This window comes from Cebus imitator, unplaced genomic scaffold (genome assembly GCF_001604975.1).
Source record: "Cebus imitator isolate Cc_AM_T3 unplaced genomic scaffold, Cebus_imitator-1.0 Scaffold452, whole genome shotgun sequence".
NCBI lineage: Eukaryota > Metazoa > Chordata > Mammalia > Primates > Cebidae > Cebus > Cebus imitator.
In genome coordinates this window covers 389,973-403,917 of record NW_016107767.1, presented here as the reverse complement: position 1 = coordinate 403,917, position 13,945 = coordinate 389,973, and the positions used below count along the sequence as shown (strand labels likewise).

The 13,945-nt window shown below is 34.9% G+C and overlaps 1 protein-coding gene across 9 annotated transcripts in view; it reads right to left on the bottom strand.

Moving 5' to 3' along the window:
* PAM (peptidylglycine alpha-amidating monooxygenase) overlaps nucleotides 1-13,945 on the bottom strand; it is a 280,315-nt gene that overhangs the window by 11,324 nt on the left and 255,046 nt on the right. For all 9 annotated transcript variants that reach the window (XM_017511776.2, XM_017511778.2, XM_017511777.2 and 6 more), the window contains 5 exons: nucleotides 11,792-11,864; nucleotides 10,007-10,217; nucleotides 9,364-9,564; nucleotides 7,136-7,251; nucleotides 1,515-1,614 (listed from right to left, as the gene is read on the bottom strand). In XM_017511776.2, the coding sequence (XP_017367265.1) occupies nucleotides 1,515-1,614; nucleotides 7,136-7,251; nucleotides 9,364-9,564; nucleotides 10,007-10,217; nucleotides 11,792-11,864 (701 nt within the window). The remainder of the gene's footprint in view (nucleotides 1-1,514; nucleotides 1,615-7,135; nucleotides 7,252-9,363; nucleotides 9,565-10,006; nucleotides 10,218-11,791; nucleotides 11,865-13,945) is intronic.

The following is a 13,945-nucleotide window of genomic DNA, read 5'->3' as shown; positions in this document are numbered from 1 at the left end:
TCCTGTCAAATCAGTGATGGCATTAGATTCTCATTGGAGCCTGAACCCTTTTGTGAACTGCATATGCAAGGGATCTAGGTTGTGTGCTCCTTGTGGAACAGTTTCATACCAAAAGCATTCCCTCTGCTCATGGTCTGTGGAAAAATTTTCTTCTATGAAACTGGTCCCTTAATCCCAAAAAGGTTGGGGTTCACTGGTGTAAAGGGTCTCAAGTTGAAATCTTAATGAGTTCAGGCATAATATTCCTATCCATAAAATTAAGATATTGGCTAGATATTCTCTTCCGAAGTCTTCTCCAACTTTAAAAGTATTTATGCATTTGTTTTTGTTCTGAAAATCCTCAGTTTAGTCATTCAGTTGGGGGTTATCCATCCATGTATGCCTTCTTGTCTGCCCATACCTTCTGGATCCTCTTTGACAATTCAGGTGGTGAAAGACACATTTGCAAGGGAAATGTGAAGCTACTGCTGGAGTGGCAGAGTCCATGGGCATCTCTGCTCACTCAACCCAAACTTGGTTCTTTTTACACAATTGCAAAGGATGGTTCTGACTACAAAGTTACCAAATTAATTGAGATTCAAGACCTGTATGACATCTGATTATGTGTTTGAACTCTGGATTTTACTGTTGTAATTTGTTTTCTTGCCTTTTTATAATTTGTTTTTCTTTTTATAATTAATGTTTTTATCAAGTTTACATATCTTTTTTTGTCGTTGCCTAAAACTACCTGTTGCAGCTCCTGATATCTCCAATCTATCATCCTCAATTATTTGCCTTGCTCTCACCTTCTCGTATTTGGGCCCTGACATGTTTTAAAAGTATCTCTCGACATTCAAGTTTGTGTCCTAGCAGACATTTGGTACACTTCAATTTAAAACAATTATTTTTTTAGCATGATATTAGGGGTTAAAAGTTAGTATACTTTTTAGGGATTAAAAATGACGTCCAAATTGCAATTAGAAAAACTCCAAAACTAGGTGACAGGATCCTGATGGAGCAAAACTATACCCAGACAAAATTACATATAATATAGCAATTCGGTTCTTTGGGAGAGCTGAGGTCCGAGTGGAAAATTCAAAGTGCTTCCTTTTTGGGATAATATGTCTCACACAGATGCTGCTATCTCTAGATGCTCAGCAGCTACTGAGAGCTAAAGGGCCATATGGGGAGTGATGCCTTATGGAAAGAAGTCAGCCCCTCTGTTTTGCCAAAGCCCCCTCCCTTCTTCTGGAGCTAAGCTGGAATTAACATTGACTTTTAATATAACAGACAGTGTTTCAGGCATCAAGAATTTCCTGTGGAATATCTGTGGAAACAAGGGGATGAGTGCCAGCAAAAAAATGATATTTCTTTCCACTTAATGGACACCAAATAGATCTTTTAACAACTGCCTTATACCTTGATTTCTACTCGCATCAGTAAAAAGAGAAGGAAATGTAAATGTTTTTGCTTTATATGCTTTTAAGCAATCAAACTGAGGGAAAATGTGAACAATAATACTGTGAACACCATACTCTCAGTCAAGGTGAACTTCCACACAGTGTTGGCATGAGCATCTCCAATGTACACAGTCCCATCTTCAGATGCAACAATATCATGAGGCATGTCAAAGTGCTGCCAAAACAAGAAGCCACACGTTAGAGTGGTGAGCCTTTACTTGAATCCTTCATGAAAAGGCAGAAAAACAAAGCAAAGCCCAAAACCAATCAACGGAACATGTTACTCAAACCAAAGCAAAAATAATTCCTATTGAAGCAACTCTAGGCTGAAGGGAGTCATTCATTCATTCATTCATTCATTGGGTACTGACTCTGCCAGGCATAATGCTAAGCACTGGGAAATGCTAAGGAACCCCCACCACTGACTTTCAAGTCTTTTGAGTGTGAAAATTTACGGGTAGATTATTTTTTACAATACTGTTTACTTTAGTGTTGCATTATCTGTCTAGTTATTTATATTGATTTTGGCCTTCATGTTTCTTCTACCTTTAAATAACTATCAAATTTACTTGTTTTAATTCATACAAGTCAAGAACACTAGGCATTAATTTTTATTATTCCTATCAGGCTAATATGTACTACCTTAAAAAGTATCTATTTATTATTGATAAGCAATCATTTCAGAGATTCAGAACATTTAATTTTTGAAATGTACACTAAGATATGGAATAATGTGAGGTTTTATACTCTTGAAGTCTTATGTTTGTGATGTTTTCAGTCATCAAAGGAAACAAATTGAGTGTTATCTCCAAGTACTTCCTGGACTATTGTACCTAATTCAGATTCTCTGTATTTTAATATGCCTTTCTCTGTTTCAAATCATTGTCATCTCCATCATGAGGACACAAGAGACAGGGGAGATCCTTTTATGACTTTCTTTCAGGGTCACCAAACTAGTTCTTGGAAGAGTAGCCTTAAAATGTTGTGCTGCTGACATTTCCATCTGTCTTTGGATGCCTCTAAAGGTGCCCTGGGTCTGCCAGTTGGCATAATATAGATAACTTCTTTCACCTTTGAGGACAGAAGGCCTGCTTGGATACACAGGTATCAAAAATATGACTAGTGAGTATCCAGACTGTGGGGTCATCAGCCAACATCTGCCTATTCTGATGTGCTGAGTCCAAAGGTTACTAATGAGACAAACTACTGTTCCTAGCTCAGTTTAGGAGGGGCAGAAGAATACATGCTCTGGAGATACTATTGTGTTTTAGAAATCATCAAGTTTATCACACTGAAAAGAAAAATGAGATAGCCATGCCAAGAAGGCTTATTTTTCCATACTTTCAAATGAGCTGTGACAAATGTGTAGAGAAAAACAGAGAGCCAGAAATCAAAATGCTGCCCTGCTGAAATTTCACAGGCTTGTCATTAAATGTTCATCTTTTTGGGGGGCTCAGCTAATGGATGGCAAAAGACTACCAAATTATAGGCCACTCCTGTTGTATACCAGAATATGTTCTTAGAAATTGTTTTGTAAAACATATGGTTGTAGAATACTTTGTATTTCTGATAGGAAAAATATAATGATGGAGGGATAAAGGTGAGGAGGGAATGTGTCAACTATTCACTGGCTAAGAACTAAGAACTTTGCTTTAAATAAATCACAGTATGTCATAAATTCAAGGCTAAAATAATAATAAACCTTTATTAGTGGCTCTCAATCTGATCCAGGAGCCAAGTGTTCTGCTAGAAATACAGTACTCTGGGGCCACTATAGGAACTCAGGGGGAGGCTTAGTAGGTGGGTCTCTATCTTGTTGCAATCAGAAGCACTCAGTTGTAATCGTTTCAATGAAATGTTCTACTGCTTTGTGTCATTTGAAACAAAATTATGTTGTTAAATTTTAGGATCAAGTTTTAGTATTTTAGACTTACACAGATTTAAAGATCTTCTAATCTAGCCTTTGCAAACTCTTCTTTTGAGGTACCCCCTAGCAAAATAAAATGGATGTGAGAAAAGCTTGATAGCATCTTCACCAGGCATCTGGTGACAAAGCCTGGAGCAAGCTGCCTTCAAAATCTTGTATTTTATTTAAAAAATTCATAAGGAAATGTGTGTTCTACTCCACAGCATAATTTGCTTCAACATAGTAAGTTGAAATCTACTTAATATTAAGAAAGACAGTTCTTCTAAGTTGCACAATGTTTATGTTGTGGTTTAATATAGCCCTTGGCATATCAGTGTGTACTTCAGGAATAAAAAGGTTAAGCACATTTCAAAGTCAGAACGAGCTAGGTTTGAGATCCATGCATGCTACTCTAATATAGCTTGAAGAAGCAATTTAACTTAGGTGAACCTTTCAGCTCAAATACTGTCATTTTAATCACCATTGTGAAGGTTGGAAAAACGGCTTAAATATGGGCTCACTTTTTTTCTTTTTGTATGGAAGGATGGGGATAATTCTCTTCCTTTTTCATATGAGCTGCCATACAGAAGATGTCAAAAAATGCCTGTCTGAAGGGTGTGTGGAAAAGCAGATAAAGAGGGACCACAAGTCTGTCCTTTGATTACAGGGGAATAACTTTGGGAGTAACAATGTGTATTTTTCTTTCATAGCCTTTTTGATAACATTTGATAAAACCATTTTCTTTATTGTCCTACTGTCTAAGCTTCCCTGCATAGACATAAAGACAGAGTTCCTACATTCAGATGGAGCATCTCTAAAGAATGTAATAGTAGAAGATAGAGAACTGAAATATGAGGAGATAAGTAGTAGCTATGCACGAACAGAAGCACAGCCCCTTTATGTAAAACTTGACCTTTGACTTGAAGAGGAATCCCTTTTTACACAGGAGTCAAAGTGCTATATTATTTCCTTCACCCAAACTCAGTCTTTGTGATAATAATCTAATTTATAAAAATTCTGAGAGATTTATAAACTGATTTCAGTTTACTGAGTCAACACAGGATACATTTCTATGTTTTGGTGTAATATCAAGTCTTGTTTACTGAAAGGAAAAGCAAACTTCATCTTGGAGTTAGACTGTCTTTTCACATTTGCTGAATTGACCCACATATTGTGACTTATTCTTTGCTTAATATCTGATGAAAGCACAATGCTTTTGAAATTTTAATTGAGAACTCTTCAGATTATTATGAGGTTCAGGCTCATTTAGCCTCTTGCTTAGCACTTAGTTTTGATTTCTAGATGCATATTTGAATTGAAAGTTAATATCCTGGTTGACACAGTACATTATTATTAAAAGAATGAGCAAGGCAAACACTCCACTAATAGAAAGTAAAGAACTGAAAGAAAGGTAAGTATCTCACTTCCTTTACCAACAGATATGAGGAAGTTAGCTCAAAGGGGCACAACAATGAAGACTGGATAATCAATAAGGGTCTAAAACAATACAGAAATAAAATGTTTATTATCAGTATAATAAATTTCTTTCTACAGGGCTATTATGCTTTGAAATTTCATTGCCTACTGCTTTTCTGGTGAAATATTTTTTTAAAATCTTATATGTTTATATAAATAGAAACCTAAAGAAAGGAACTGATACTGGAATACCCCACAAGCACAGGCAGCCAAAGCAAAAATCAACAGATGGGATCATATGAAACTAAAAATCGTCTGCACAGCAAAGGAAACAATGAATCACGTGAAGAGGCAACTCACAGAATGAGAGAATATAATTGCAAACTACCTTCTAACAAGGGATTAATAACTAGAATATATGAAGAGCTCAAACAACTCTATAGGAAAAAATCTAATAATTAAATTAAAAAATAGGCAAAAGATTTGAATAGACATTTCTCAAAAAAAGACATACAAGTGTGAAACAGACACATGGAGAAGTGCTAAACATCACTGATCATCAGAGAAATGCAAATCGAAACTACAATGAAATGTCATCTAACCCCAGTTAAAATGACTTTCATTCAAAAGTCAGGTGATATCAAATGCTGGTGAGGATGTGGAGAAAATGTAAATTAGTAAAACTACATAGAACAGTTTGGAGGTTCCTCAAGAAACTAAAAGCAGAGCTACCATACAATCCAGGGATCCCATTGCTGGTTATATGTCCAAAGGGAAAGAAATCAGTATATCAAAGAGCTATCTGTATTTCCACATTTGTTGCAGCATTGTTCACAATAGCCAAGATTTGGAAGCAACCTAAGTGTCCATCAACAGATGAATAGATAGAGAAAACGTGTTACATATACACAATGGAATACTATTCAACCACAAAAAGAATGAGATTCTGTCATTTGCAATAACATGGATGGAAGTGGAGAACAAACATGATAAGTGAAATAAGCCGGGCACAGAAAGACAAACATCACATGTTCTCACTCATGTGTGGGATGTAAAAATCAAAACAATTGAACTCATAGATATATATAACAGAATGATGATTACCAGAGCCCGGGAAGGGTATTGGGCAGTGTGTGTGTGTGTGTGTGTGTGTGTGTGTGTGTGTGTGTGTGTTGTGGGGGCGGGGAGGTGGGGGGAGTAGGTGGGGATGGTTAATGGAGACAAAAAAAATCAGATAGAATGAGTAAGACCTAGTATTTGATAGCACAACAGTAGGACTATACTCAACAATAATTTAATTGTATATTTTAAAATAACTGAAAGAGTATAATTAGATTGTTGTAACACAAAGGATAAATGCTTGAGGGAATGGATACCCAATTTTCTATGATGTGATTATTACCCATGGCATAACTGTACTAAAATATCTCATGTACCCCATAAATATACACAAGTACCTTGTAACCACACAAATTACAAATAAAAATTAATTAAAAATAACATATAATATTGAGGCATTTAAAAGTTTTTTAAATTACCAAATCTGGTATCTTAAAAATAATATAACATTATAAGTATCAAGATATAAACTTGGTTCAGTAGCTGAGGATAGTTGTACTTTGATCCAGTTAACAATGAAATTTACATGTTTTGAAGAAGAACACTTATTTGCAGCATTTTAGAGACTGAGTTTTCTAAATCTGATATACTCCAAGCACATTCATACAGTGTTTGAGAACATTCTGATCACTCTGGCAATCATACTGCCAAGTACACTGAGAAGACAGAAGGGCCATGGGCACACTGAACACAGTTACTGTGTTTATAAAAAGAACATTAGAATAAACAGTGGCAAAACACTTTTGAAGCCAAAAGTAGCTTTTGGTTTCTTAACTAAACCAAATCTTTAGAACTTGAATAAATTCCAGGAAGTGCTATTTTCAAGTCTTGTTGCTTAGTACAGTCATAGCAATAAAGAAAGCAAATAAGATTTCTATTGGGCCTAAGAGAACTATAAGAGTACACTTAAACATGTTGTGATATTTTCTCTACTTGGATAAAACTAGAAAGAGACTGATTTATTTTTTGTATTCTAACTACAATGAGTTTAAAAACCTGCCATCATATGCAACGTATACTAAGAACCTTAGAACTGCACAAGGTGTTAATTTGTATCTGAAGAAACTGATCTAGGAATAGCCAAGGACAATAATTCTAAATCACACGTCATAATAGAACACTCCCATCAACTTTGCTAAGAAAGTTATCACATCTTCTTAAAAGTTTTAAAAAAACTATTCAAGATTGAACGCCAAGATTTATATTTTAGTTTTATTCTCATGAAAATTGAAACCTAGATAAGGTATGTAAATACCTTGCGCACTGGCCTGAAGACGTCTATAATTTCCCCATTGGAAAAGTTCATCACAAATCCTTGTATGGGTTCCTGATTCCCAAAATGAGGCTTTCCATTCACGGCAAAGAGCAAGCCTGCAATAGCAAATCCAGTTAACCTTGCTTTAAAATATGGGTAAGTATGGACTTCCTATATATGCATGTACATTATACAAACAATAAATTTAGGGTCAACCTGGTCCCTACAATCGGCAACAAAAGCAGAATATAAAATATTTAGCAAGTGTCTCTTCTTGAGTAACCAGATCAGGGACAAACAAGTTAGAGAACTAACCTCCTTGTAATGGGAAAATCAGGAACTGAAATGTCTGTTCTACTTGGAAAGAGTAGAAATCAAGAATACATAGATACTGATATATAGATGTACATACATATTGCTATTACAGGCATCCTAAATAAGAATTGGGGAAAGTCAGGTTATTTAGGCCAATAATTCCCAAGTCTCAGATCTTTTAAAAAATCAGTAATATTTTCCATAGCTGCATGGAGAATCTGAGAGAAAATCAAAGAAAATAAGTGAAATTATAGGAATATATAGAACAATCTGATTTTAAACAACTATAATTTGAAAACATTAGATGTATATTTCAGATTATCAAAGACATATTTTTTCCTTAATTAAAAAAGACCATCTTTTTAATTTTCATGCCATGAACACTCTTTGTAGTAAAATTATATTTCTTAACACAATACTGTTTATTCAAAACAATGAAAATGGTGATATTTACATTAAATAAATAATTCAGATTATTGAACACTACATTTTCAAAGAATTAAAAAATAATAAAATATACTTAATGCTAAGCCACTGTTGAAGATATTTTCATCACTCTTGAAGGATTATAGTTTTTTTCTAGGATGTACTATAAACAACACTATAAACTTCAATCTATTGTGGAAAATTATAGAGAAAATTATCTTTTGCTTAGATTCTGTTCTTAACCAGATTCCTTCTCAACGAACATTTTTCTTCTTATATTTAATTTATTTTTGTTTATTATGAACTTGATCACCCTCTTTATTAAGTAAATGGTCCTGACAAATTTTTCTTTAAATGTGTGGAAAACCAACATAAGGACCAATAGTTGAGACCCTCTTACTACTTATTCTTAATTCCTTAAGGAAGCCACATTTGCTCTCTATCCAATCACCTGTGTCCCTTTATTTTATGCCCTAAATAAGTTGGGGGCTGCTTGGTCCAGATAGTAGCCACATGCAGCTTTAATACCATAAAAAACATAAATATTACAGTAATCCCTATAGTTAATGCTACTTTAATACAGGTATAGATATTTTTATTAAAATATATTATCCCCATGAATTTTTCAATAATTCTTCATATTATTGACCTTATTTCACTCCAATGTGAAAAGGGTTTAAATGTTTTTACCATAAATCATGATAAGTATGTGAGGTGATGGGTTTGCTAACTAGCCTTACTTAGTCATTCCATATTGTAAACATAAATCATCACATTAGACTCCACAGATATATACAATTATTTCAATTACAATTTAACAAACATTGTAATAATTGTATGTAAATTTCAGAAATTAAATATATTTTCAGTAGTTCATTATTTAAATGCAGTAAGTTGTTTTGCAATATAAATTATATGTATTTTATTTTATTAGTCTGAATTATTTTTCAGATTTTCTTAGAGTCAAGAAAATCTATTTTGAAAATGAGAAAAAAATTCAGGATTTTATTGATTATTTATCTTGGTATTTAGGCATAAGCCTCACTTATTTTTACACATTTTATCTTTTAAAATATTGGTCACTACTGTTTTTAAAAATGTGAAACGAGTATTTTGAATACTGATTTTCATCAGACATATACCATCTGTTGATGTGTGAAGACAAATATTAATTATTCAATACTAGAGGAGATGATCATAATGAAAAGAAAATGAAAATCAATGTTTGGGAACAGTTTTAACCCCTTACAAACAGCTGTTAAATCCTTTGAGCTCTTCACTGTTTCTGTAAAATGAATAGTAGTACTTGAATCAAAACTCAGTTAGAACACACTAACAGTTTTAAGACACTTTGAGATCTGAAATATAATGCATCTTTAACTCCTAACAAGAAAGAAAACTTATAAAAAGAGCACATTAAGATAAAACTATTTTTAAGGACAGAATAGAGTACGACAGAAGACAACAAACATATTAAGATGAAATACCTGGTATGTATGAAATTGCAAATATATTTCTTCCAAATGATGAATGCTTAATCTCTCTCACAAATTCTTTGGTGTCAGTTTTAAAACACTGGATCCGACCATTTTCCCGGTCTGCCACACATAATTGGTCCAAATGAGGCACAAGGGCCAAGCTATGAGGAACACTGAACTGGCCTGGCTGAGGACTGCTCCCTGAAGACTCTGCAGAACAAAGAAAAGTCTTAGATACACAATTTTAAAAATCACCCAAAGTTTGACTCTATAGTACTTTTCTAAATTGATGTTGGTAAACCATTAACTCCCTGGAGCCAGGGGAAAGATAAGGTAAAGCAGTTTATAAGTTTATTTTATAATAAATACATTACAGATTTTCTCCCTATTTGGACAGTTGTTTTCCTTATAAGATGTGTGTGTGTGTGTGTGTGTGTGTGTGTGTGTGTGTGTGTGTGTGTGTGTGTGTGTGTGTGAGAGAGAGAGAGAGAGAGAGAGAGAGAGACAAGCTAACTGGATGCATACAATGACCCTGCTTTTTTTCACTGTAGCGGACAATTATATCTCAAAGACTGTGAGTGGTGGCCAATATCTAGTTCCCAATGATACTGGCTAAGAATTACAACTGGAGATTAAGAGTCTTAATGGGTACCTTCTCCCCACTGTGTGATGAACTTTCCACTTGGTGAAAACTGCACAATCCGGCTGTTGCAGTAACCATCTGATACATAAATGGCTCCAGTGCCTGGATCCACAGCCACATCAGTGGGTTGACAGAAGTGATTCTGGTCACTCCCTGGTTGCATGCTCCTTCCCAGGATTAATATAGGGCCTTCCTTATTGTTTGGAGCCAGTTTGAACACCTTTTAAAAAAGGAACAAAAGCCTTACCCTACTTTTCATGGTTATTAGTGACTTACACCCAAATGACTAAGACCACTTTCACAAGCAATTGGAGTAGAAGCTCCCAGAGACTTACCTAAAAGAAAATATTAGTACATTTTAGAACTGAATGGAATCCTAGAAATCATCTGGTCTGGTTCCTTCATTTGATAATAAGGCCTATGGAGATTAAGTGATTTGCTCAAGGTCACCTGGTTAATTAGTGGTGAATGGAGACTAGTATATGGATATCCAGTTCCGTGCATCCCGATGTTTCCTTTTTGTCTTTCCTTAGCTAATACTACAACACTCTCCAGATAACACATGAGCAATAAATGGTTTCCCCTGGTTCTCCAAGTTATTTGCCACCTATTCATAAAAAGTATATTATACTTGATATAACTTCTTTTAAAAAGAACATCGATTTGACTGTATATATATATATATATATATGTATACACATACATTTACTAGAGACGTAGCCTCAATTTATAGAAGATTAAGATAGGATAAGAAAAAAAATCATAAAAACATAAGTGAAAAAATAGAAATAAGACTCAGGGCCAGGCACGACGGCCACACCTAATTACAGCGCTTTGCAAGGCTGAGGTGAGTGGATTGCGTGAGTCCAGGAGTTCAAGACCAGCCTGGGCAAAATGGTGAAATCCTATCTCTACAAAAAAATTTTAAAAATTAGTCAAATATGCCGATATGTGACTGTGGTCCCAGCTACTTGGCAGGCTGAGCTGATCTTCTGGGAAATGGAGACTGTAGTGAGCCAAGATCGTGCCACTGCACTCCAGCCTGGGAGACAGAGTAAGACCCTGTCTCAAACAACAACAACAACAACAACAACAACAGAGTTAGGAACAGAGGGAATAAAAGCAAATATAGAAAGTTAAGAAAATGGTTGGGAGGGCCCATGTAGTTATGTGAGTGAAGCTTCACATCTGGCTCAAGGGACAAGTATGACTTCGTCATTTACATTCTACCTGTACCTAGCATTGAGTTCTAAAAGAAATATTTCAGATGTGGATTGTTATGGACTGAATGTTTATGTCTCAAATTCAAATTCACATGTTGAAATCCTAACCCCCAATACGATGGTAATACGAAGTGGTGCCTTTGGGAGGTAATCAGGACAAAAGGGTAGAGTTCTCACGAATGGGATTAGTACCATAAGAAGAGACACCAGAGATTACTGTCACTCTGTCTCTTTGGCCATGCAAGGATACTATGAGAAATTAGCAGCCTATAACCCAGAAGAGGGCTCTCACTAGAACTCAACTGTGCTGGCACCCTGTTTTTGAACTTCCAGACTCCAAAACCGTCAGAAACAAATTTCTGTTGTTTATAAGCTACCCAGTCTATGGTACTTTATTATAACAGGCTGAACTAAGACATGGCTGCTCTATTTTCTTGCTATAAACTTATTGAGACACACACACACACACACACACACACACACACACACACACAACCCGTACAACTCCAGAGCACTTCAAAAGCATAAGTCTGTTAGCTTCTAATTTGAATATTACCAAAAGGAAGACTACCTGATGGAGAGCCACGTCTGTGACCCAATAATTCCCATCTTTATCTATACTCAAGCCATGTGGCAAATAAAACCTGCGAAATAAAAATATTTGTGTTAATTACATATTTACTCTCAAAGCATATGTGAGGGAAATTTTTCTAATTAATCTGTAAAGGCACTACAAAGTTATAAGTTGATAAATGTATACTTGTATTATTATAGAAAAGACTAACATGAATTGTTAATAAAAATACTGTTACAATAGACCTCTTTGTGACAAACCTTAAGTAGTATTTAATAGTATTAAAATTTATAAATTAAGCCAACATATACATTACAAATGTTTATTATAAAGTATGGTATATTAAACAATATCAACTTAAAAACAAGTTCTAAGATCATAAATATTAACATCTTACAAATATGTATAAAACTATCTTAAGAAATATAAATGGATTTTTATAGTTTGAGGTTAAAATATGTTGCAAGGAAATGTAATGTGTTAACATAAACTATTAAATATATAACTCAAAGGCTTTAAAGCGTGCCTGTTAAAGACAGTAAAACCCAAAGCACATAACTTTAAGCCAACATGGGCTGTGAATATCTAAGCAAAGTGAAATAGTGAGCTGGATAAATATTAGAGAAGGTTAATCTGGCAAATCAATCTTAATGCTCTGGGTAAGGAACTTGGACTGGGCTAACAGACACACGGACAATACGTTGAGGTGGTTTGGTCCAATGACATCTGACAATCCAATAGCTCTGTTAGCTTCTAATCTTAGCATAGTGCTGACAACACAGATTTTGTTTCATAAGTCCTACTGTAACACTCTGATTTTGACTAATTAGCTGAACTAGATCCCTGTTTTGACAATAGAATGTGAGGATTGTGATTTTTTTTTTTTTTTTTTTTTTTGAGACGGGAGTTTCACTGTTGTTGCCCAGACTGGAGTGCAATGGCACGATCTCGGCTCACTGCAACCTCTGCCTCCTGAGTTCAAGCAAGTCTCCTGCCTCAGCCTCCCGAGTAGCTGGGACTACAGGCACGCACCATCATGCCCAGCTAATTTTTGTATGAGGATTGTGATTTGCTTTCAAACAGATGCTCCACCGATGGCCAAGTTGATTTAGCAGTAGTTGTTCTGCCTTCCACTTAATTCCTTTCTAGAATGATGGTACTTCTGGTTAATGAGTAGAGCACCAATGAAACAGGTTCAAACATTTCACCCCTGACACACCAAGTTGAAAATGCTGTTAAAATATTTTAAGCATCATTACTATCATCTCCACAAGCAGCTGCACTCAAAATAGTGGCTACTCACCTTGTGAGGAAGCTGGCTTTCCCTGTGCTTAAGCAGATGGAGAAGGATATAGTTCCTGAAGCTGTCAGGTTACAATGGGTTCAGGAGATCTGTAAGCAGGTGCCTCTCTCACTTCTTTCAATGACCACAAATACCAGCCAATTTTTTTTTTTTTTTTGGCTGCCAAATGCCATCTCAATATAAGACTAACTAATCAGCAGCTTTCAAAGCCAAATTACACATGCATGATAAGGAATGCTAAAAATGACATTTGTTTAGTATTCATTTTGAGATGGGAAAGAGGAGCTCTTTTTCTTAATAATGATTCTTGATGATTTTGGTTGCCCTGAAGCCTTTTTCTGCTGAATAATTGTTTGGATCATTAGATCTGGCTGAGCAGCAACTCAATCAACTAGGTAAGATATATATTACATATGTAATATGCAACAAGTTTTAATACCACATATTAAAATTGCCTGGGAACTTAAGAGTATTAGCCCCACCATATACAAAATCTGAATCTAAATTTTTAAATAACAAATTGACAAATTTTAATTGTATACATTTATGGGGTACAATGTGATGTTAAGATATATATATATATATATATATATACACACACACACACACACACACACACACATATATATACACAATGTGGCATGATTAAATCAAGCTAATGAACATATTCATTGCCTCAAATACTTAAATTTTTTGAAACGAGAACATTTCAAATATGCTCATTTAGCAATTATGAAATAGACAAGGACCTGAATAGACAGTTCTCAAAAGAAAACACACAAATGGCCAACAGATAAATTAATCTAATTTTTTGAAGTTTCCCAGATGATTCTAATATTCAGTCAAGA